At 35.9% G+C, this 26,672-nt stretch overlaps 1 protein-coding gene across 1 annotated transcript; it reads right to left on the reverse strand.

Moving 5' to 3' along the window:
- Positions 1–363: 363 nt before the first annotated feature.
- Positions 364–26,162, reverse strand: LOC145775239 (ovochymase-1-like). Its single transcript, XM_082586495.1, has 15 exons — positions 25,988–26,162; positions 24,470–24,606; positions 23,486–23,575; positions 21,976–22,108; positions 21,728–21,838; positions 18,093–18,154; positions 14,721–14,878; positions 14,469–14,576; positions 13,478–13,629; positions 12,531–12,691; positions 11,008–11,155; positions 3,766–3,902; positions 3,234–3,326; positions 1,239–1,359; positions 364–563 (listed from the first exon to the last, which is right to left on the reverse strand). The coding sequence occupies exons 1-15, from the start codon at positions 26,079–26,081 to the stop codon at positions 403–405; spliced, it is 1,866 nt and encodes a 621-aa protein (XP_082442621.1). The 5' UTR covers positions 26,082–26,162; the 3' UTR covers positions 364–402.
- Between the last annotated feature and the right edge of the window lie 510 nt (positions 26,163–26,672).

The following is a 26,672-nucleotide window of genomic DNA, read 5'->3' on the forward strand; positions in this document are numbered from 1 at the left end:
AGTGACTTATATGCCTTTTCTTTAATGTTTGTAAGCTATGTGTATTGTGTAGGCTATTGCTCAATTTAGCCCGACAAAAATTTTATGGGATACAGTATATTGAGCGATGACCTGGGGTTAGTCGAAAGATTAAGAAACATGCCCGCCAATGAAAATCTTCAATTTACTTTATGGAAAATTCTATTTAGTGCTCAACTATTGAATTACGTTTACATAATGCTTGATAACATGTTATTTCTTCTCATCCACTCAAATGTCAAACTTGTTTGAACAATAAACCATCCTTGAAATCTTTGTTTCACCGAATTTGATGCTAAAATCCACGAAGCTTTCGTCTAACTATAGATTATCCAAAGATTGCATTTCATAAAAAAAATTGGTTTATTCGCGTGGTATCATATTTTAGCTAAAAAAAGTAAATAAGTAAAAAACAAGGAAGACAAAATGTAGCCATTTCGCTACACAAATGTGATGAGCAGCAGAACCTCCTGTGGTTGTTTCTGTTTCAGAAAAAATATCAACTGTGGTAACCATCGGAGAATCGGCTCTTGGTTCGGTGAGGGCTGAAATACAAGAGATCAGTTGGAAAGAATTTTTTGATTTCACACACTGTAATTAACGAACAGCATCCTATGTGTGGTACCAAAGCAAGCTCCTGAACTGCTTCACCATAGAAAAAAACTTACTTCGTTCCTATAGGCTAATTCAAAAGAAAATAAATGAACAAAAGAAAGCTGTAATTCTAACACAGTTTGATAGCCAAACCTTTGCTGATTTAAAGGAAGAGGTTTTCATAATCGAACAATATCTGCAGCTATAGAATGTAAGCAAACTTGAACTACATATACAACAAAAGCATTATCTCTAAATCTTCTTATTCTGATAGTTGAAATGAACCTCTGCAACTGCCCTTCCCTGCATACCGTATAAAATGTAAAAAAACGTTCAAATTTAAGAAAACGGAAAAGAAAAGTTTTTTTTAAGTACAGCGAGGTTTGCGTAATAAAGCGATATGATGACGTCGAAAATAATGCTAGAACATGTTTCCAGTAGACTAATGTGACTCTGGTGAAACTTAAGACCAATAAGGCAATCCCAGTTAGTACAAATTTACTTACTACGAAACGCTAAAAACAAACTTATTTAGGGCAATATTACAGTCAGTTAGTTTTTAATAAATCAGGTTATTCTTATTGTTACCTCTGTATGATATTAAAAATATAATTGTATTTTCTTACCATTCCAACGAATAGAAAACCCAGTGTTTGCGCCTGAATCATCAGTGGTGAAGATCACAGTCACGTTTTCAGTGTCTGATGTGAAGTCGACTGGTGCTGTATTTCCACAAAATCGATATTTCTGAAACCATCATGACGCAATAAAGATGGGTAATTATTAGGGCCCGCAAAAGTCAATAAAGTCAAAATTTTTAAGGACCTCGTCTGTTCACGAATTAAAGAATAAAGTTGTTTTCAGCACCTAGGAGGCTGTTTCTAAGAAGTTTATAGGTCAAAATAAAGTCAAAATTGACAATAAAGTCAAAATTTTCAATCAAGTCAAAATTTGTCAAATTATGGCTTTTGACAAACTTTTTGTGTTTCTTGAGAGTAATTTTTGTCAAAATCCTCGCAAAAGCATCGTAAATCAGGAACTGCGACACAATTAAACCATGTTAACCCATAAAAGCAGGAAATATGTCACAATGCCCCTTGGATCAGCAGTAACTTTTATCGCAAATTGTCCATTGTTTATTCATTGTTACGTATTTAAATAATTTTTATAAAACACTTCTTCACAAACGTGTTCTTTTCGAAGATCAACAGTTTGGATTTTAAGAATAGCTTACTGACATTCTGTAATACAAAAATGCAGAAGCAAGCTAAATTGTCTTCAGCAAAAGTTAAACAGATTTGTCGAGATTTTTCTGATGAATTTACTGCAACTCTCAGGGGTGATTTGAGGTGCAATTTTTGTGAGTTTATAGTGAAGTGCGATAATAAGTATTTTGTTGAAAGCCACAGGAAAAGTACCTACACGCCATCAAGCTAGATTGCAGCGACAAGCATCGCAATCAAGGCAAACTTTTATTGAACAAGCCCCTTTTATTGAACACGTTTGGGTCTGAAATCGACAAAATATTATGTTTGGGTAACTGGTATCAATTCAAGGAAGAACTGTGGCCTCTACAAATAGGCAATTTCGTTAGGTCAAAATAAAGCCAAAATTTGTTAAAAATAAAACCAAAAAAAAATTTTTTAGGTCAAAATAAAAATGGCCTTAGTAATTATTTATTAATTAATCAAAGAGATACAATTCTGCAGACATATTCCTGTAGCCGACAAATGCAACAAGTTACAGATATATATTTACAGGTTGTATATCTGAAACCAATTAATAAGCAATAGTAAGCAATGGCATATCACTTGGGGAGTTATTAATGTAATCGCTTAACGTAACCATCAGCGACAATCACTTTCTACAATCTTTTACAGTAGGTTCTGCTACTATTCGGTGAGTCCGATTCGGTGAGAGCCTTTTCGATAAGAGCCTTTTTCGGAGAGTTTCCTATTTGGTGATTTTTTGATTTTTTTTTTGAAAATTATTGGGTACCGTATCCTAATTATCATTGCCGTTTTTACATCGTTTTAACGTCGCTAAACGTTGAAAGAGAGAGAAGTTCTTTTATTTGCATCAACAGCACATGTGGAAAAAACAATACAAGTTGAAATAAGACCCTAACCCCAACCCCTAACCCCTAATCCTGAAACGGCAAGGATAATTAGGCTACGGTACCCAATAATTAAAAAAAAATCACCGAATAGGGAACTCTCCGAAAAAGGCTCTCACCGAAGAGGGAACTCACCAAATCGGACTCACCGAAACGGGCCATTCCGGTTACAGTAAAGTGCAACGCAGGCGATTAAAGTCTACATTCAATACATCAACCGCAATGGCTAGTAAATATTTGTGCTAAGGTAAAGCTCAGGATATCGAAGAAAAACAATTTTGATGCAAACGTTTTATTTTTGGCACAGACTTCCCAAATGGGAAAGGTTGGACATGGCCCTTGGAAACTGTGACTGCAACAGGCTTTAGCTATTTACATTAATCCAAAACGTTTCGCATAAATGAAAAAACTTTATTCGAAATTAAAAACAAATATTCTCCGTAATGTCAATTAAAAGTATGTCACTGTTTATCAATTCAGCAAAGAATGCAATACGAATCCTTACCAAAAAATTTCCGTCAAAAATTTCCAGGAAATCTCCGCTATTTGGAGTGCATTCACTGTGTAGTTTCACGTTGATGTATTTAATTTGTATTTTCTGAAATACAAACAAAACAACGTGGATTGCAGCAGCTGTTACAGACACAATCAAATAGTTTCTTTTTTCCTTCGGGTCTTTTCCAGGTCTGTGAAGCCAAAAAGGGGCATAAAAGAGCAATTCCGACTACGGCTTTGTGTAAGAAGAATGGTGCTACTTTTTGCAACGATAATTATTTTTATCGAATCTTGTGCAATTCCACTTAGGTTTAAAATCATTGTTTTGCCGAATTGCAATTTTACTGCTTGAAAAACGACTGGAACTGAAATAAAAATTTTCAATTTTTTTTTAAAACAGAATAGTACCAAAACAATTTTGCGCCGAAGTAATAACAAATAAAACACAACATGGACTGAGTAAAGAATTGTTGAAGGTTGTGTGATCTTTTCTCCAAATTGAGATAAAAATTAAAACGAGTGCATCTGCAGCGAGTTCTAACCTGTCCTGGTGATCCAATTATCTTCCACTCACATCTTGAATTACTGTGATAACCATCGGGATAGTTTGGCGAGTGAAAGTAACCAGTGGTTTCAGTCAGTCTCAAGCTCGTTGTGCACGCATCGATCCAACCGAGTCCTAAAAGTAAAGTAATGAGAAACAATGTTCAATGGTATGTAAACAATGTTCAATGGTATGTAAACAATGTTCAATGGTATGTAAACAATGTTCAATAAACAGTGTTTAATGGTATGTAAACAATGTTCAATAAACAATGTTTAATGGTATGTAAACAATGTTCAATAAACAATGTTTAATGGTATGTAAACAATGTTCAATAAACAATGTTTAATGGTATGTAAACAATGTTCAATAAACAATGTTTAATGGTATGTAAACAATATTCAATGATATATCTTTAATGTTATACTAGTTAGGGACAATCTTGTTTTAGCGAATATTTTTCTCTTGATGATTCCTTTAACCTTTGACCTAACCAGCCTACATCTGCTGCTTTGGTAACAAGCTAGGGAATGTTTTACCAGTTTTTTTTTCTGTTTTTAAAGACAGTGTTGCCTATTCAAACTATGCTTTTGGGAATCTTAAGCTCAAATTGAACACTTTTATGTGTTTTACTTAAATTATTGAAATAGTTTAATTACCGTACTGAAATAACACATAAATGAAAAAACAGACTAGATATTAGGCTACGTCAACGAGTGGTCAAAACTGGCTGACAAATAAGTCATCGAATCTTGTTGCTATGCTCTTCCACACAGTGGCTTTATGGAGAAAACTGCCTTGTATAAAACAAGTTAAGTTACAATTATCCATAACATCTTTTGAGTGACATACTGTAGTAGGCCAGTACCAAGTGGGCTCCCATCAATACCCTGGTCGTATTTTTGACTTTGTTTTTAAATTTAATATAGATTTTTTTGTACGCGCAGTAGCAGATTACTAAACCTAAACTTGGAAAATGCATTCCGGTTGGATGGAACCCAAAATCGGACATAAAAACAGCGAGTCGCGTAAAGTTCTTAAACTCTGTAGCCCACTGGAGGTCAGCCAAGATTGCCGCAGTGATAAAAGAATCTTCAGAATTTTTATCAGCAATTATGCGGTCGTTTGGCCTATTAATGCTTGCCTTGCAGCAGACAGAAATGCTCGCATATCTGTCCATGAAAGTTAATGCATAGAACAGGAGTGGGATCCGTGGCATAGTGATCAAGAAATATAGGCTAGTGGATTTTGCTCTAAGAATAGTAAAGTCATCTGTTCGAACGAGTCACAAGCATCCAGCCACAATGCACAAGTCACAGATATTCAGCCACAAGAAGTCACAGGTTTGTGCAAAGCCTCGATAGCTCAGTTGGTTAGCGCGTGGCTTCGTGAACGAAGAAGCTTCAAGATCAAGTGGCGCTGGTTCAACACTCGTGGTGTGCGCTTTGGCAACGCATTCGAAGGACTGCTCTCCATTCAGCGGGACCCAATGGACAAGGCCTCTGAGAGAAATTTTCACTAGGGGTACGAAGAGTCATTCCGGGCCCCCCTCTCACTCCGGGCCCCCTTTGTCTTGGGAAAAACGCGTGATGTTTGCTGAGGCATATAATATTGCACACCATACATACAACGTTTTATTACAGAATAGGACATCTATGCGCAATAATAGTATCAGGCTGCAATAAAACTATTATTTAGTGTTTAGTGTGTGCATATCATGTGATCTGTCCCTCGCCAATTTGTGCATCGTGTATTGAATTCGTGCGTCAGTTGTTGATAGTGCTGTTGAGAGGTGTTGCTTGTACAGCTTTATGTAAAATTTTCAAATTCATTTATTTATTTCTCTTAAATGTAGCCTATAATAATTAATCCTGATGGTCACTATGTGGTGTCGAAAACGTTGGATTTAGCAGTTTTTTTTCTTATTTTTTTTTGTGTGTTTATTAAAAAATGTTAAATTTGGTAACGTTACTGAGTGTTATATGTATCAGATTGTATCTGGTACAACAAGTCAAGCTCTCTACCAAGGCTCAAATAAAACATCTTGTTAAAATGTAATCAAATTAATAATCTGACCAATAACCTTTCTTCATTAACTTTTGCATTCACCACACCACATTCCTAGCAGAGGTGAACGAAGTCACTTTTTTTACTCCTTCTCCGACAGTATTGACTCCGGCTCCTGCTCCAAAATTTGTTTTAAAGTGAAATAAGCGTGAAACTATCTTTTTTAAATAGTTTTTAAAAAATACAAAAAAGCCCAAAAATACCAGGGCTTTGAAGAAAAACCTGGCGGGTTTTTCACCCGGGTTTTTTCAAAAACCCGGGTTTTTTCAAAAACCCGGGTTTTTCTAAACCCTGCTTCTGCTACACTATGCCTCCTCCTCCCCCTCCCCCCCGGACAGGAGAATAACCAAGTTTTATGATTTAATTTAGGGTGTTTTTAACAAAACATTTTTGCACGTAAAGCATTAAATTACCACTTTGGGCACCACAATGCATTCAATTACCTTTCTGGCCAATTTTCTACATCACGGGCCCCCTGGGACTAAAGAATAACAACTTTTATGTTTGAACTTAATCGTTTTGGATGGTTTTACCCAAACATTTTTGTGCGTAAACTATAAGATCACAATTTCGGGCCCCCCAACAATCACAGTCCTGGGCCCTCAAGGGCACGCCGTACCCTCCGTACCCCACTCACATAGGCCTTGCTAATGAATAGAATAATTCCTTGGCTGCAATACTTCAACAATCGGAAAGTTCACACTGTCAATCTTAGTAACCGGTCCGCCGTCAAAAGCCTCTACATTAGGGTGTCCCACTTTTAGGCGACTTTTCAGGAAAATTAGGTTCGGGGCAATATCTGACTGGATTTTCGTCACTGATTTCAAAAATGACGTTATTTTTTCATTATGACGTCATCTTGATGTGCCAGCTAGCGGATTTTTACTATTTTGGCCTTATCACGAATATGGCAAGAGCTAGAGAGTTGGAACTTGCGCCAAAATGACCGGAAGGGACGATTTCCTATTCGTCGTCAATACAATATGAAACGCTAACTGCAACAGAAAAGAAGTTATTTTGAAAAAAACATGTTTTTGCTCATTTTTGGACAAAAAAAATGAGAAACACGGCAATTTTGCTACAGTGACGCTTGTATTTCGGTTGTTAAGTTGCTGTGCTGCGCCACATTGTTTAACAATTAAGTACAGTGGTAGTTAGTCTAGCATATTGTGTTTACAATTGATTACCTCAGCATTGATTTTTACATGCATGTTGCAATTAATACTAGCTAACTTTATTTAAACCCTTGATCATTTAGTTCTAGATGTATTAGATCTATCAAAAAAAAACACCGTTCAACAACCAACACAGCTCAATGGGATGATTTATCACACCATACTGTGCAAAGCAGCACGAATGCGTAAATCTGTTTTGGCCAAACCATCTTGGTCATCTCGAATCAAGCCGTTCACAACGCGTTTCAGTCTGCCAATGAAGCGCTCTGTTCCTCGATTGTTGTTGTCGATCTAGGGATTGTAGATCATAGGGATGCGAAACTGCATCCGCTTTTGGCTTATCCGCAACACTAGAAGGGTTACGTTTTTTTCTAATTTATAAAATACTTTACTTTTTATGGGTTATATAAGAAGAGTTAAGTTGGTTTTAAAGTAATTTAAGGTTTTTAGTTGAAAGCAAGCCTGCAGCAAAGCGTAAAAAAAATGTCAAATTGGCAATTGACCCTTCTAATGTTGAAGGAACAACGGAGTTGCGCGTCCCGTAATGTACCGTCCCTATTGTCGATCATACGCCAAAAACACTGATGGAGAAGAAAAACATGCAATGCATGGAGCCATCTTACTTTCTTCGGAGAAAAATCACGTAAGTTGCCACGCTTCAAAAGCGTCTGCATCAACGTTTCTTAGAAAACTTTTCTGTCTTACCGCATCAGTAGCAAAAGGCGGAGCTTCAGCGTGGGAACTTAAAGCAAAGTTTTTAGAGCTCAACCATTAGGATGCATGCTTAACGAAATGCTTCAGAACAGCGTTGAATACTGGTTCAACAGATTTATATGGAAGTAACAAATCTCTTGTAAACAGTACAATTGAGGGACCTTCAGCAGCGGAAGGTTTAAGATGGATGACTAAAAATGCTGGCAAATAAACACAAAAAATGAAAGAAACCATGCGTTGAAGTTTAGGGATATCCTGAGGCTAAACAGACACAATAGGCCTACCCAAAAATCCGTATTCTTAAGTAACCACTCGCTTTTGTTATCCAACGCGCATGGGACACGCCTTCTTGACGATAAAAAAGTAGAGGTTTCAAATTTCCTGGAACATCCATCAATAAATGAGCTGCCAGAGCAAGAAGACACATATAGTCGCTCCGAAAAGATGAATCTTTAGCTTCTTTCTTGTGCTCAGAAAACCATACGATCATGGCTTTTAAATGATTTGCGGCTATAGATAGCTCTGATGGAAACTTTACAATCTTGTCAGATTTTCAGATGTTGGGGCTTAGGTTTTGGTATTTTCTTAATTCTGCTCATCAAACCGCCATCTTCGTATATGCATTAGGGCATTTCACTTTGCCTTCCAAAAATTTTTTTGCGTGTGTAAAGTAAATCTCATTTACATGGAAGAGACATTCAAGAGTGTGTACCACTACTACACTAGCTACCACTGTACTTAATTGTTAAACAATGTGGCGCAGCTTAACAATCAAAACTGTAGCAAAACCCAAGCAAAATTGCCGTGTTTCTCATTTTTTGTCCAAAAATGAGCAAAAACATGTTTTTTTCAAAATAACTCCTTTTCTGTTGCAGTCAGCGTTTTATGTTGTATTGACAACAAATAGGAAATCGTCCCTTTCGGTCATTTTGGCACAAGTTTCAACTCTCCAGCTCTTACCATATTCGTGATAAGGCCAAAATAGCAAAAATCCGCTAGCTGGCACATCAAGATGACGTCATAATGAAAAAATAACGTCATTTTTGAAATCAGTGACGGAAATCCAGTCAGAATTTGACCCGAACCTAATTTTCCTGAAAAGTCGCCTAAAAGTGGGACACCCTACTCTACATTCTACAAGTATGCGAAACCACCTGAAATCACAAAGGCTTTGTCAGTCCGAGGATGAAGATTCAAAACCAAACAACCAAATATGAACAAGCCAGACACGCTTTGTTCTATCATAAAAAGTTCAATGCAGCTGTTGGATCGTCATGTTCCGTTGCACATGGCTGATCAAGCGCAAATAAACCTCACAATTCAATACTACGATTAACTGCTTTGTTGTTCAAAAGTCAAGTAAACACATTAGATGCAAATAAACCAATTTAACCAATGACAAAATTTTCCACACGTTGGGCCACACATAGATCTATTTGGAACAGTTTTAATTACTTTGATAAATCCGGTGACAAAGCAGCATTATTGAAACATTATGCGAAACTCCACAACATTGAACTCAAAAAGAAACCAGCTCTGGCAGACTGCTTTGTCGTTACTTTCGCCGAACAACCCAGCAAACATTATTTAGACATCGCTGAAGATAAATGGTTACATACAATCAAAGCCACCATAAACATACAGAAATTGATTCGACCAACCACTTAAATCCCATGTCATCAGCAACCTCCGACCCCTGTGGTGTAGATTCTTCAACTATGCCCATTTAAACGTATTCTTTTTTGACGCTTTGTCTATGTAAGCTTATGGCAATGGACTGAAATTAAATTGCGTTTTTCTTTGTATTCGTCTTGTTGAACTGTTGTAATTTACTAGATGGATGCCCATTTACACTTATTCTTTATTGACGCTTTATCGATATAAACTTACGGCAATGGACTGAAACTAAATTGCGTTTTTTCTTTGTATTCGCCTTCTTAAACTGTTGTAATTTACTAGACGGATGATCAGGTTAATTTTTATATTTCTTGAATTTGTACCAGAATATTGTTGGAAATCGTGGGAGAACACCAGTTAAGATTTAGGCTTGCAGGTTTTGATTTTAATATTATGTAACCATCTATTTAAAATATAATTTTTATGCGTGTTGATAACATCGGAGTTTGCTTTATTTGTTCGTTTTACGTATTTTTCAAATTTTCTTCTTTTTTTACATGTGCTAGCTGAAGATGCTATTATAGCGAAATCGATTCTTAACTTAATAAATTACACTAAGAGGTTAGATTGTTGTGCAAATGCCAGCATTTGATGAATGCAAATTAGCAGTACCAAATAAAATAATGAAATAAAGTCCATCATACTAACAACAATTTATGGCTTAACTAGAGACTGTGCTTCTACGATGGCGGTTTAACTGAGCATGAAAATAACACAAAGATATATAATGCTGATAGTGACAGGTGAGGAAAGAAAATGTCAAATGATCTCTGGTTAAAGTTTAACACATATCATGAGTTGTAGCATGGCCACCTGGAGATGCGGCCTGATTTGTCACATTTTGCAGATTTTGATTACAGCTACTGCTAGTGCTTGACTGACATTTTTTGAGATGTTTTTACTTTTTGCGGTTTCCTAATAACATAAAACTTTTTTGTTGCCTTGGGGAAGCAGTAGCAAATGAGAAAAAGTAAGTTGAAAAACGCTAAACCAGACTGTTATTGAAAAATTAACAGTCTGACTAAAATCTTTGAAATCAAATTTTCTTTGTTTTTCAACATGTGAGGATGTTAAAACCTATTGTGCCATCTGGGGAAAAGAGAAAAGAAAGAGTAAAAATCTAATTTTTAGAAAAATTTATTTAAACGTTCGCCCAAAGTTAGAAAAACCTGGAAATTTCTGCAAAATGTGACAAATCAGGCCGTATCTTTAGGTGGCCATGGTTGTAGTCTTACTCAATTAGTCACCATGAGCCATTTCATCTAAGATAACATGTCATATACCATCGCTCACTGGACATGTTGATTGTTGAGCTTTGTAAAACCTTCAACCAAACAACTAATAACGGTTGCCAGAGCTATTGCTATAACAATAACACAATATATAGCCAAGACTCTCTAAAGTAGCCTATACAATAATACCCAGTCAGTCAACATACGAGACGAGCGTGCAACGCAAATTGGTCGCAAATGGCAACTCTGTGTAAATCAGTGAAACTTTTAATTCATAATGCCTATCAAGTGTAACTTACCTTTAAAACCACTGTTTTAAGAGATATTTCTTCCAAAAAACATAAATAATTTTACAATTTTTACAATAAGCCTTACTTTTTTCAATCCATTCGTCATAAAAAGAAACTTTTTGATACACTCCAGGATATGCTGCATCGTTGCAATCTAGTCCAAACGATGTGATGCCCACTTGGTACCAGGTACTTTCCCCAAATAAACACATTAGTGGACCCCCGGAATCTCCCTAGAAATAAAAAGCTGAAAATGAATTTTCACAATTCTCTTAAACTTGAATTGCACAACACAAAGCAACACAAGTAAGCTATTTGTAGAAAAAAAAAACAATAAGGAATTGACCTTGTTGCAATTTCCAATGTAGTTTGTTTCCTGGATACTGAAAAAAATGAATATTTGGATGGTAGGCTACTCATTTGCACATTAATTCGATTTTTAAAGAACGCTTCTACCTGCAAGGAATTGTTAGGCTAGTTTGCTTTTAAGCAAACACTAGCTCTGTAATTGTGTTTCTGTGTGGTAAGCGAAGGGAAATATTTATAAAACAGGCTATTTATATTCTATCATAAAAATAGTGCCCTATAAACCAACAAGAAATGAGTCTGCTTTTTTGTGTGCTTGCATAAAAATATGTCGGCTCAAGCAATTCTTGCATGTCAATATGAATAAGCCAGCTACAAATGGAGGATTGGCAAAAAATGCTCAAGGGGTATATGTACAGCAGGTTTAAAACGTTTTTTTGCTAAAAAAAATAATTTCATTACAAAAAAGCAAGCATCGATTAGCACTAAAAAAAATTAAAAAAAGCACTAAAAACTAAAAAATTTAAAAAAAGGCTACAATCGATTAGCACTAAAACATAGCATCGGCTATGGTGGACAAAAAACAGCATTTTTCCGTTCAAACATCAACACATGTGTCAAGTCATTTACTCCCATATTATGTTTCCTGAAAGAACAATATTTTTTCAACCACAGACATATACAACCAAGCAACCACACGGCATTTAACATAATCCATTAAAATTGAACATAAACTATAAGCTACAAACGTTTTCGGCCATACACACGTTAACCTTTATGTATGGCCGAAAACGTTTGTAGCTTATAGTTTATGTTCAATTTTAATAGACTATGTTAAATGCCGTGTGGTTGCTTGGTTGTATATGTCTGTGGTTGAAGAAAGTGACCTCTTTACCAAAATTGTAGAACAATATTTTCCATCAATTCCTTGTTCTTAGAAATTATCATACTCATCTGTGCATTTCATGGCAGCTGCTAACTAAGTTTACTTTTACTTGCAGCAGATATTTAATTGTCATTTGAAAGAGGCTGTTTACATCAACAAATGAGGTTATTTTGAGTCAGCCACCAAGATTATAATATCAAAAAGGCATTTAACATTATGGAAAAACTGACGTTAGTTAGGCTACAGCACTGACGTTATCGCACAAAATGAGAGAAAACAAGGACACAAGCCAAAAATAAGGACATTTTTTTAGAAATAAGGACAGGAATTTGTTCTAAGACGTACTTCTTCAAATCAAGGGCAAACCTTAAAAATAACGAGGGTATGTTGGCCTTACCCGCAAGCCTATAACTTACTTGACATGCATCGCCATTTCCAGCACCAGCACATAGTTGTGATTGTGAATTCACAGGAGCATTGGTGTTAGCATATTGATTCATGCAATGGTTAACATTCGCTATAGGCAACCTCACTTGGAACAAGCTGTTTGACGTCAAGACACCATTTTCAGTCGGGTCTAAAATGACAGAAACAGAAGTAGGCTATGCAAGTGCAAAAATAGCTTTAAATTGCATAAACATAGACTTTTCCTGCAAAATCTCCGTTGAACTGAAAAACTGTATGAGAATGTGAGAATATCTGATATTTTGCAATTTGTAAGCCTTTGCAGTGGTAATAAGTACAATACGGTAGCAAAGAAACTTGAAACCTTTGATGTATGTAACCACCTTTTATGAGCTTAGAACAAATGAGACATACAAAATTAGTAACTTAGACATGGCAGTACCAGAAAGCTAGTTCCCCTACTGCTAGTACACCACCTACACCGCCAATGAAGCAGCTCTGAGGTGAACTGACCACGTAGCAGAGATTTGACACTATTCCATCGCAAGCCAGGCAAGACGAAACTTCATTTAAAAATATTTGGCAAACATTTTGTTTGTAGAATTGCACAGTTCGGTTAATACAATCCATGGGTGAAAACATCAAGCTTCCAACAAATCATCACTCGGTGGAATAACATGGATCAGAAAAATTCAATACCAATGAAACTTGTGTTGTTTAGAAGGAGTGATTTTTTTTCTGGCGTGCGCACGAAGCTGAATACTCACAATAGAACAGCGAGCATTGCATTTGCTAACCATACCGGTGTAGCCTCCACGCTAGCCATCAAGGAATTAAGAATGAAAGTGACATCAAATTACTTATCCATTCTAGCTTTAGAAAAACTTAAGAACAATTTTAAAGAAAACGGTGGCTTTAACATCACCAGGAATCCCATGCAAAAAAATTTTGCCATCACCTGTGTCTCCAAATCCAGTGGCAATGCAGATAGTGCCATCTTTTGGTGCAAATTTGGGGTTGTTTTTAGGTGGAAGACATATTGGTCGAATAGTTTTTGTGAACGTGATGCTGCTTGCTAATTCTAGAAATGCCACGTCATTAGCAAATGTTCTGCAAAATTTTTTAAAGGTTGTTACAGATCAAAACCTTTAAATCAAATGTTATATTTCAATAAGGTTTATGGTTGATGGTATACGACCATAGCCTATATTTTATTCTAGCAATTTTGTCCACGTGAATCAAAATGGTTTAGCTGTATAATGACACAAATTGTTAATAAATTCAAAAATTAATTGCTGAACTTTGAAGTAAACTTGTTACATCATAAAGCTTTTGTACTTGTGTGCGCATAAGGTGTCCACTCAGTGTGATACAAACAAAACCAAAGTTTAATACAGATTAAATCATGTTTCCCTAGCTAATAAAAATCTAGCTCTGCCGATGCTTCATAGTCACTTCAGTCAGGTTTGCAAAATCAGGTCACTTGGAAAGTAGTAGGCTAACCAATTGCAGGCTAAATAAGTTCAAGTTTACTAAAATTACGAAGTGCTGAATACAAAAAGCTTTTTTTCACAAATTTAAAAAGCACAACAGTTGATATAAACAACTGGGCGAAATGATTTGCTATACAAATCAACTATTGTTTCAAAGTCATTCTAAATAAAACAAACTAAATATAAATCTCGATCTATGAAATCATCTTTGATCAAACTGAAAACAAGCAATTAGCAAATATCAATCAGGTAAGATTCTGAATAGTGATTAATCGAATATTTGTCAGCGAAAAAACATTCTGTTGAGTTGATTTTGAAGGCGAACTATCTGCATCATAAATCCCAACAACAAGGATGAATTAAATTCGGTCACCAAAAGATATTCAGTAAAAAGCACTAAAAATTAAAATATCCCAACATAACAAAAAGATAAATACAAAAAAGACCATAATTTACTTTAAGTAGAAATCGGAGTGCATCATAAAATTGCGGACTTTTATCAGTTGATATCCCCTTCTGTTGCGTGTATGATGTCTTCCCACTACAACCTCCACTTGTGAAACGCTGAAATTAAAAAAAAAATACATGAGCCGAGATTTCAACTAGTTAGTCAAAAATGTAACATTGCAACAAGCATTCATTACATGAAGCTTCTTTATGTTTTCACTCGTTTCATTACTGTATCCAAATGCAAAAGGCTTGGGCTACCTTTTCAAAATTTCCACGCAATGTGCAGCTGTCAGTATAGCCTTGGGATGGATGATGGAACCACCACAGAAAGTTTTCTGCGATGAAACGAAGACGAGCTCTGCGTGCCATGGCCATGATCCTGGAATGGCTTCGTTACCTTCAACGATACGAGGATCCTGCAATGGAAGTGAGAAAGAAGTTACAAGCAAAACGGTTGGAACACCTGGCTAATCTAATCAAAAAATAAAGAGCCCAATACGTAGATAGTAAGCTAAACTGTTTTCATCTGTACTTTAATAGCATTGAAAATGAAAACAAAACTGAAAAACTTAACTTTTAACTTCAGTTTCGAAAGCTAAACTGTTTTCATTTGCCCTTTCATAGCACTGAAGATGAAAACATTTTAGTCTTAGAAATGTTTACTTTGCAATGTAAATATTAACGACCTGTTTTAGCCTGATGCTGCGAGTTCGCTGTGGTAATCGCGAATTGCACTAGCTTTCGAACATAGTTCTGTAGTCATGTGCTATGACGAATGGTGTTGAAGTCAGTGAGTCGTTGTTTTATGCGGCTCTTTCGTTTGAGGTTGCAATCTGTTGAGTTTCTGTGTTGTTAGGCGCTATTGCTGGGAAATTTTGTTGAATCAGTTGATTCATAGATTAGATGAGCAACACTACACCTGACAAATTCGAAAAGACGATCGAGGACAACGAATACCCCAAGGACTTTAGCAACCACCCAGACGACGACGACACCAGCAAAATAGACAAAATCCCCAAACACCATATAATCCAATACATTTTGAATTTCCTTTTATGAGCGGCGACGCGGACCGTAAAGAAAGTCTTCAAAGACTTGGATTTGCAGGTCCTCCTCTTTTGACGCTCGCAAACCCTCCGAAACGCCCTTCAAAAACGACAAAAATCCGAACCTTGCAGGCTACAAGACTGCTCACTACGGAACGACGACATGTGTACTACCAATAACTGTGTTTACAAGATCATGCAAAAATGCAGAGAAGGCCATGCAGGCAGCACCATTCGTCCACGCCACTCCCGCCTGAAGAACACCTTCGCTCAAATAAAATTTCGGTCTTTGATCATCAACAACAGTGCCTCACCGACTTTGAATTTACAATCATTGCCAGAGAAAACAACGAGGTACAATTGGGCTTCAAAGAAGCCATTTTCATAAGAAGACAGAGTTCAAAGATCAACAACCTGCCGAAAGGGAAGAACTACGTCGCCTAATCTATGAATCAATTGATTCAACAAACTTTCACAGCAATAACGCCTAACACAAAATCTCAACAGACGGCAGCCTCAAGTCAAACAAAGGAGCCGCATAAAACAACGACCCACTGACTTCAACACCATTCGTCATAGCACATGACTAGGGAGTAGGGAGCTGTGTTCCGAAAGTTCATGCAATTCGTTTTTATCACAGCGAACTCGCAGCATCAGGCTAAAACAGTTCGTTAATATCTACAGTAGTCTACTTTGTAAAGTAAGCAACGATCACGCTGCCAAAAGCGAAACTCAATCTATTAAATATTTGGTGAACGTAAGTTTGGCTGCTGCAGTTTGGGTTCTTTATTCTTTGATAAAGTTTTATATTCGTTCCCATTTATGACGTATTAATACAGTACATTTATTCGACTGCACCTCTAATCTAATCATTTGGTGTTAAAATAACAAGACCAAAGTTATCACTAGAGCCATTTTGATTGACCTAAAAAAAATTTTTTTGACTTTATTTTTGTCAAATTTTGACTTTATTATGACCTAACGAAATTGCTTATTTGTAGAGGTCACAGTTCTTTCTTGAATTGATTCCAGTTACCCAAACATAATATTTTGTCGATTTCAGACCCAAACGTGTTCAATAAAAGTTTGCCTTGATTGCGATGCTTGTTGTCGCTCAAATTTAGCTTGATGGCGTGTAGGTACTTTTCCTGTGGCTTTCAACAAAAATACTTATTATCGCACTTCACTATAAACTCACAAAAATTGCACCTTAAATCACCCCTGAGAGTTGCAGTAAATTCATCAGGAAAATCTCGACAAATCTGTTTAACTTTTGCAGAAGACGATTTAGCTTGCTTAGGGAACGTTCAAATATTACGTAACGCTTTTTTCCGAATTTTTGACCCCCCCTCCCCCATGTAACGCCAACGTAACGCTTTTTTCAATCCCCCCCTCCCCCATGTAACGCTTTTTCACTACGAATTCAGCACAAAAAACTACCATTCCGTACTCGAAAGCGTTACGTAACGTTTTGCTTGAACCCCTCCCCCCCGATGTGACGCTAACGTAACGCTTTGCATAAACCCCCCCCCCCTCCCCCTCGAAGGCGTTACGTAATATTTGAACGTTCCCTTAGACATTTTTGTATTACAGAATGTCAGTAAGCTATTCTTAAAATCGAAACTGTTGATCTTCGACAAGACCACGTTTATGAAGAGAAAGTGTTTTATAAGAATTATTTAAATGCCTAACGTAACAATGAATAAACAATGGACAACTTGCGATAAAAGTTACTGCTGATCCAAGTGGGCATTGTGACATATTTCCTACTTTTATGGGTTAATATGGTTTAATTATGTCGCAGTTCCTGATTTACAATGCTTCTACGAAGATTTTGACAGAAATTACTCTCAAGAAACACAAAAAGTTTGTCAAAAGCCATAATTTGACAAATTTTGACTTTATTAAAAATATTGACTTTAATGAAAATTTTGACTTTATTGTCAATTTTGACTTTATTTCGACCTATAAACTTCTTAGAAACAGTCTCCCCAGGTGCTGGAAACATTCTTTGATTCGTGGTCAGAGGAGGTCCTTAAAATTTTTTGACTTTATTGACTTTTGCGGGCCCTAGTTATCACTGATACCGACGAATGGAATTAGATACAAAGCACAATGACTGATGATATTTCCAAAGAGTTTTTTCTGCTTTTTGTTGTCATAATTCCAGCATAATTCTCAACTAAAAGTAGTTTAGGCTACTTGGTTGATCAAACAAGAAATTCTAAAATTTGGAAACATGTTGTTTAATGAACTTATTAAATATAGATAACATTCCTGTATAATATTTGAGTTTTTTGTAAACTTGGTATGAGAACATACTGCTAGAGTTCATCTACTGTATAAAGCTAGAAGCGTCTTTGTTGACCATGCCAAAACGGCTCGATTCGCTTTATGCTTTTTATGACTCTTTATTAAAGCAAAGCATAATTGAAAGTGTCTATAGTTATGCCTACAAAGAAAATAGATATAAAAAAAAGTATAAAAGCTGTACGAGCCATAGAGAGGTCGGTCAATAAATTTTACGAATTTGAACAGTCGTTTAAAATGCAGTTTTATGCTAAAAGCAACAAACAAGACGAACCCATGTGAAATGTGGAGCAATATCTTGTTTCCCGCATTCATTCATGTCTTGACTACTTCGGGCTGAAAAAAAAAATTATAAAACAAACTTCGTTTCTATTGTTCGAACTTTGACCTTCTATGAATAGATGTCTTTGGCACAATCAGTTGTATTAGTTCATATCCATGCAGTATGAAGTTTTCTACATTATTTATTCATACTCTAGAGTCTAGAGTCTAGACTCTAGGCAGTGACGTGCGGTGAGGTTCCTAGATGGTGAGGCACTACTTTTTTCAAGTCACTTTTACAATAAAATTTTTTAACAACAAAAACGGTGTCATAACTTACTAATCAAAAAAATTAGAAGCATGCTTTCACATTTATTAAAAATAAAATCCATGCGCCTATCCTTTTGGACCAAAACATCTGTGACTTTGTTGTAGAGACCCTTCTTTACTCCAAACATTATCCATGGCCACCTAAAGATACGGCCTGATTTGTCACATTTTGCAGAAATTTCCAGGTTTTTCTAACTTTGGGCGAACGTTTAAATAAATTTTTTTTAAAATTAGATTTTTACGCTTTCTTTATTCTTTTCCCCAGATGACACAATAGGTTTTAACATCCTCACATGTTGAAAAATAAAGAAAACTTGATTTCGAAGATTTTAGTCAGACTGTTAATTTTCAATAACAGTCTGATTTTGCGTTTTTCAACTTACTTTTTCTCATTTGCTACTGCTTCCCCAAAGCAACAAAAAAGTTTTATGTCATTAGGACACCGCAAAAAGTAAAAACATATCAAAAAATGTCAGTCAAGCACTAGCAGTAGCTGTAGTCAAAATCTGCAAAATGTGACAAATCAGGCCGCATCTCCAGGTGGCCATGCATTATCACTAGATATTGAAAATAAGAGACGGGAAAGCAGAAAAGGCAATTTTTAAAGCATAGCCACACAGCCACTTCTTTTTTGAGTACCAATCTCTTTGAAAGTTGCAAGTTATTTTTTTTTGTTCAGTCGTCTGATGCAAACCTTATAAATTTGGAACAGGTCTTCCTTTATTTATGACTTCAACTTTGGATTGAAAGTTTAGTTTTTAAAAATCTCTCAGATTTGATACTAAATCTTCCTCCATTTTATTTACATTTTATAAGAAACAATCCTTTACGCTGCAAGAAGTCACATACCCCGTAGGCTCGCGGGCACTCCAGCTTGACGAAAAAGGTTTCATAGCTGTGACGTCACATTTGAGGCGTGCCTCAAATCGTAGCTAATTCGTTCATGATGATTTCTGGCGACTTTGCAAAAGAAAAAGGCACGCATAGTGCAGTGTATGGAAGTTTTCTGATCTGAAGTGAGGCAAAGCTGGCGTTGCCTCTCCTTGCGTATTTCAACGATTTTGACCACATGAACGCTCGATAGGAATATCGCCACAGACACAGAAACAAATTAAAGCACAGTTTGGGTGTAGAAACGTAAAATTTGGGGGAAAGGGGGCACGACTACAGCAATTCACACAAACTAAAGCACCTAAAAACGTGCAATATTTACTACTTTTTAACAAAAAATATTTATTCTGTGATAACCATTTCTTTGATATAACTTTTGCTTTGCCAGATGTTGGCAGGTGAGGCACTGCCTCACCTGCCTCCCCTGACTGCACGTCCCTGACTCTAGGATACCATATCAGGAGACAATGGTGTAACCAACGTAAAGTCTATCTTAGTCTGTCAATCCTGTTATGCGTTTGGGACAGTCTATGGCTGGGAGGAGAAATATTCAGCGTCTGACAATGATCGGTGATTGATTTTCGTAGATTGAGACGTGCCACTAATGCAGTGTATTGTTTGTTTTTATGACCAAGCTAGCAAAGGATTTTCAGCAATAGAACAACAAAGCAAATGAATTGTTTCTTTTCCAAACATCCGTTCTTGATTCGGCAAGCACCATGGCTACAGCCGAAGTAGAAATATGCGCGTCAACCAATTTATCCGAGATATAGCCTACTGAATGGGATGAATTCGCCTTTAGGTGATGAAACCCTATTTTTACTATCCACCGACCATTCAATGTTGCAAGTTGCTTATGGAACTAAATAAAGTAAATCAAGAAAAAAACGAGTTGCATTTTGTTGGTCTTTTGTGTAAAAGTAAAAAGCAAAAAAAAACAGTAAACTTAAATGATGTAACGATTGAAAATAAACGTTTCTGATAAATCAGTAAAGACCATTCTAAGACCATATTTTTTCGGCAATGTTCCCACAATACACAACCATGGGCGGATCCGGCAAGGAGCTTCAGGGGGAGGGGAGGCGATTTCAACAAAACAGAATAATGTGAGGCATACATTCATCTCACCTTGCAAATGTCCCGTAAATAAATTTACTTTTCTGTGTTGTTTTGGGGGGGTGGCAATCGCGCCAACCCCCTCCCCTGGATCCGGAACTGCACACAACTAAGCAGAGCGTAGCTGACATGGTGCATGGATAGAACTGCTTTCCTTATTGGTAAACTAAATGATAAAACCAAGATCCTGAAATTTTCACGTATTAAAATACAATAATTGTATCAAATATAACCAATTGGGGGTGTTTCAGCAGTTGCGTAATTACCCAGTTATTGATCAGGTAGCGTGCTTTACATCCGTTTGAAAACAAAATATACCATTATGAAACTAATAAGAATTCAACCGTACAAGGCTATGCCGTGTCTTTTACACTTCATTGTGATATGGTGAAAGCCATATGACAATAGAAAAAAAGAAAAGAAACGAAGACTTGGAAGTGAACTAAACTAGAATTACGTAAGCACATATAAAAATTTAAATTTAAAAATCTGATTTATGTGACAAAGATTTTGCATCAAAAACACAAAAAAGAAAGTCTTGAATCTTGACGTAGCACCAACGCAACATTGCATCACGTTGACCCATAATTGAGAACCAAGCAACATACAAGTCAATTGTATGTCAACAGCAATCTCAACAATAATCATTGTAAAGTGCAGAAAAGACGTACCGTATAAACTCTTTGTTTGTCCTTAAACCAATAACTGTTAAACACAGCTTTTATTTGCAGCAGGAGATGTTATTTAATTTGGGTTCGGTTCTAAGATCTCTAAAAGCACGGAATTTTGATCCGGCTCTAGAGAGTAGGGTGCGACAAAAGATAAAAGTGTAGTCTAGTCAAGTATTCTTTTATCTCAAATACTACTTTTAATTAATTAAAACTAAACTTGTCATTTATCTTGGTAGGCAATTATAGATTTGTTCTTTGACTTTTTTCCTCCGAGCGAAACTTTGTAGTCCATCAGCTAGATTGTTTCAGCTTAGTTAGGCTACTATATTAGTTTCAATCTTTCCACTTTGAATCGATCAGAAGTACATAGACCATCTGGTACTTGATTCTAAACTAAAATGAACTTGTTCCTTCGTATTCCGGTAGGCTAGTTATTAACCGTTTGTATTGGTGACAAATTTTCTATAGTTAAAGTGGGGATTCTGTCAAAAGCTAACATAGACAACACTTTTTCGAGTTTTTCAAGCTATTGCGATTGAACATATCCGAAATAAATAAACTTTACTATTTTTGAAACAAGCGTGCCTTACTGCATGAGAACTAAAGTTATTTGTTGTGTTAGCTTGAAACTTGTCCTTACCGCACTCCATTTCATCGCTGTTGTCCGCACAATCCTTGACCTGGTCACAATGCTTATCACGCGAAATGCAAGTTTGATCCCAACACGTAAATTCCTCTCTTGTACATCGATCTATAAAACATGTGAAATTTTTAAACTGTTAGATTACCCACATATTTCCGATTAACAGCAGCTTCAAATTACTAGGTATTAAAACAGGTTTCCTTCATTTTTGTTTTAGCTTTTAGAAATATCAATTGTATATAAACCTCTGAAATTCCAACGCAAGAAAAACCCTGTCCTATTGAAGCCCTCGTCCGATTTGAAGATAATTGTGAGCTTGCTGGAATTGGAAATGAATGGAGTTGGGGTAAGTCTTCCGCAATATCGGGCAGCCGCCAACTAAAATACAATTTAGAACAGACTAAAGCAGGCTATACACTATACCCAACACAATAGGAGTTAAAGCAAGCGACCAAAGATGTTAAACATAATAAAACAGTTTTTAGAATAACTCACTACAATCATCAGTTAACGACATTATTTTTCTGGCCAGTAACATTACAAATTGATAATAAAACCATAAAATTGTCCCTAATCAACTTATAGAAACACAGGAACCTCAACACAACAAAAATGAAAACGGAACACTGCGTCAATAAATTTTTACAATGTGTAGACGACTATGATGTAATGTATTTGCAAAACTACAACAGCTTACTTCGAGTGGCTCAAATATTATGAATCAGAAATGGTTTCGCAGAATCAAAATATTTTGGATATCAGCTGAGACACTTCAGCAGTAAACACCAATAGCATCAGTATCGAAACCAGGGATTTCCAGAAGCACGGGATGCGAAACTACATTCTCAGAGTAAGTACGTTAAATAATAGTATTGCCAGTTTTTTGTTTCTTCATAAATTGTATTCTTGACTTGTTCAAAAGTAAATTAATGCTTGTTTGTTAAATCAATTTGACAATTCGCGAACACAAGGTTCCAAAAAAAGCTTACAACATTAATTTATCAACGCCTCATTGCAGTAGTATTGAAAATTTTAAAGTCAGAGGAATTATAGGCTACAACCTTAAAAATTATGAATTTATCAAATAAGCTAATGTTGTTTCAACATCATCACTCGTCAACTTATCTAAATAGCCTATATCATTACTGGGTAAGTCAAGTAATGAGCGCAATATTTATTACATTTGTGATTTCTTTTTGAGTTGTTATTTCTACAGGGATAAATTGGTTAAATTTATCAACACCAATACTTTGATTAGATTTACCAGATTTGTGCGTTGACAATAGATCACTTTAGAAAGTTAGATAATTCGTGCAGTTGTTGCAAATTGTAGTCCAGGCTTGACTAAAGTTTATTGGCTGATTTTTGAGCTAATTAATTAAAAATAGGTTTTTGTATAAAAATTTGCAGAAAATCTGGCAACACTTTTTCATAACACCCTACTCTGAGAAAAAAGATGGCGTAAGTTGCACTTCCCGATATGTTCTGGATTTCCCTGACAGAAACAATTTTAAATTCAGACAAAGTTTTCTTTGAATTTAAGTTATCCTTCACAAGTTTTATTACCACTAGAACACGCTTTAACAGTGAAGTATATAAGTTGATGTAATTTGCATTATGAACTTATCAATAAACACTACGAAATACAGACCTAAGTCAAAACAACAACACAACAATAGCCTGAACTTTTCTAAAGAAATACGCTAACTTCCTAAACCGAAGTTTGCAAAATTTAAAAATTGAGCTCAAACTTACTTGTTCATTTCCATCAAAGATAGTCACAAAATCGTACTGACAACTTCGGGAAAGTTCAATGTTAAACGATTCAAAGTTGATTTCGATTGTCTAAAAATTAATTCCGACAAGTTGCCATGTAACTAAGACCATCTTCATTTTAGTGTTAAAAAACTTTTTGGCTCAACATTTCTTCAATATTGACCTAAAAACGTTTCTACATTGTTTGATTTTGGCTAAACGTTGCAAAGACGTAATTTGAAAAAATAGCCTATCAAAACACATCATTCATATTTTGTCTTCAGCAGCTTGACCAAAATCAAATCTCATATTGTACAAATGTGTATTCAACTAACCATCCATTATAACCAAGATTTAAAATTATTATGCTTCCAACTCGCGCACGTGACTTCTATCCGACTCGTTGCGCATTAAAAAACCGTTTTCGGTGCAACAGAATATTCATAAAATATATCACCGTTTAAAAATTTTTGTGGCGAAACAAAAAAGAAACTGATTGTTTTGACAAGACAAAAAAGAGACTAATTTTGGCATTATTTAGACCTGTGAAACTTAAAGCACATAAATGCATCGCATTAGCTACAGCCATAAATATGCCGCGCATGATCAAAGTGCAGGTCAATAAGGTAACTATTTCCTTTTAAGTTTGCAACAACACACACTTTGATCTTTGTTGCTAGCACAGAAATTGGAATTCAGTTGTAAATTAGCTGCTAACTTGTGTATTTAGTCAAGTGAAGTCATTTACAAAATGAGAGTGTATATAAAAATTATAGAAAACAGAGAGTACAATTTTATTGCTTTATTGCAACAGTTTCATCAACCAACATTCGATCTCGTTTACTTCAGGTTTTATTATATTTATTTCTGCCGTTGGCGTGAGGATGACCACAAGACGCATCAAGATGCACATACTGCATATTTAATTTCAGTAGACATATCTCAGGACAAATAGACTTTTAGTAAAAAAGAATTGCAACAAACCTGATTGGCCGGGGAGATAATAGACCATCTGCAACGGGCATTGTCAGGATAATTGGAAGGGTAGTTCGGTGATGAAATGTTTCCGACGGATTGATAGAAAGTCGTCAAGGTATCGGTGCATTCAGGTGCATTGGACTCTGCGGTAAAGTCATTGCAAATATTTTTTTTTCTAAAGATAACATACTCACAACACTCCATAATATAATTGAAAACTTAATAAATCCGATCAAAGCAAAGGGTTAGATTGAAACAGTGTAAAATTGCAAGTGATCCGATGTACACCGTAAACCGCATTAAAAATATACCTAAAAGCCGACTGTAGCCACTTTCTGAATAAGCGTTTAGAACTGGTGAGTAAATATTGTCATCAAAATAAATTTAAACTCAAATTCTTGTTTAAAATAGCATAAATTTACTTTGCAATGTACATATTAACGACCTGTTTTAGCCTGATGCTGCGAGTTCGCTGTGGTAATAACGAATTGCACTAGCTTTCGGAGCACAATTCTCTAGTCATGTGCTATGACGAATGGTGTTGAAGTCAGTGAGTCGTTGTTTAATGCTGTACTTTTGTTTGGCTTGAGGCTGCTGTCTGTTGAGTTTCTGTGTTGTTAGGCGTTATTGCAGTGAAATTTTGTTGAATCAATTGATTTACAGATTAAATTTATTATTAATCTATCAATAATACAACTAAACAAAATAAGAACGACCCACTGACTTCAACACTATTCGTCATAGCACATGACTAGGGAACCGTGTTCCGAAAGCTAGTGGAATTCGCTATTACCACAGCGAACTCGCAGCATCAGGCTAAAACAGGTCCTTAATATCTATATTGTGAAGTAAGCAACGATCAAGCTGCTAAAAGTGAAACTCAATCTATGGCAACCTTCTGATTATCCCAACCATAGCGATCTGTATAGTGTATACACAAACACAAGCCTTGACAACGTGCGAACTGGTGGATTGACTGAAGGCCAACGTATTTTCAATTTAGAACTCAAAGCTAAATTTACTTTGTATTCCTTTAAAACGATAATTTTGAGAATTTAAATTGCCAAAGTGAGATCACTGAATCTCAAATCACTGCAAAACTTCTAAAATTACGTTAAAAAAGTGACAATTTTCCCAATTACCAATGTTGCCAGACGCTTTTTAGATTTCTAGCACATGTACCAAAATCTAATCCGTTATTTGAATGGTAACGATAGAACAAAAGTAACTCAAAATATAGACAAAGACTATAATTATCAACTAATACCGGTACTTATACTGGCGATTTTGGCTACTAACAGATCGGCCTTCAGCCAAATTTTCAGCTGCATGTTGTGATGGCCTGTGTTTAAAGGTCACCATGACCCCAACTAAACGTGAAACAGCCTGTAAAGTTTTTTAGAAACTACTTTTTGTAGTAATAATAGTATTTATTGTTCAAAAATATCTATATTTTATTAGGCTAACCATGGGTTAAGTTTTAAACCAACAAACTAACTACTATATCAACCACACACAACGTACGAGGAGTTAGTGCTTCTGCGACTTCAATCAAAGCAACGAGCCACAAAAAGCAACAGAAAACGTTATCCGGTAGCTGAAGAATACACTTAATCATACTAAGAAGTAACTAATTAGAACTGCAAGTATATTCAAATATGCCATTTTCGTCCATTCTTTAACAACTTTATAGATACAATCATCTTGTGACTTCGGGAAGTTAACAATAACTATTAATGCAAAAAAAGTTGCTAGGTAAACAAACACAAAAATCAAACTAAGCTAAAACAAAAGCGAGAGTAGGCCTATTTCGTTCAAAAAGTGTCACAGCTGGCTTTCTAATGGATAGAAATACAAATAGTAAGCCCATCCATAGCCAAACACGTCGTTTCAAATTACTGTACAATCCACCAATTGAAGAGTTTTTTGAAAGTGCGAAACTTAAGGATGATGAGTAGAAGACGGTTCATGGCCCGTAATACAGTATTTTTCATCAGACTCTCTTTAAGAGCGTGTGTTCACAATGAAATTGATCTAAAATTCTAAATGGGTACGGTAGCCTATTTATAGACACTTCAAGCAGAACATTCAGAGCAGTCTATAGTTTATAAATATTCCACCAACTCAACGGCAAGCTCCTGGTGAGGTGAGACTAAAATTAGCGATTTCAAGCCCATGAACTATCTTCTCACAACACATAACTAAGGAC

This window comes from Aplidium turbinatum, chromosome 1 (genome assembly GCF_918807975.1).
Source record: "Aplidium turbinatum chromosome 1, kaAplTurb1.1, whole genome shotgun sequence".
NCBI lineage: Eukaryota > Metazoa > Chordata > Ascidiacea > Aplousobranchia > Polyclinidae > Aplidium > Aplidium turbinatum.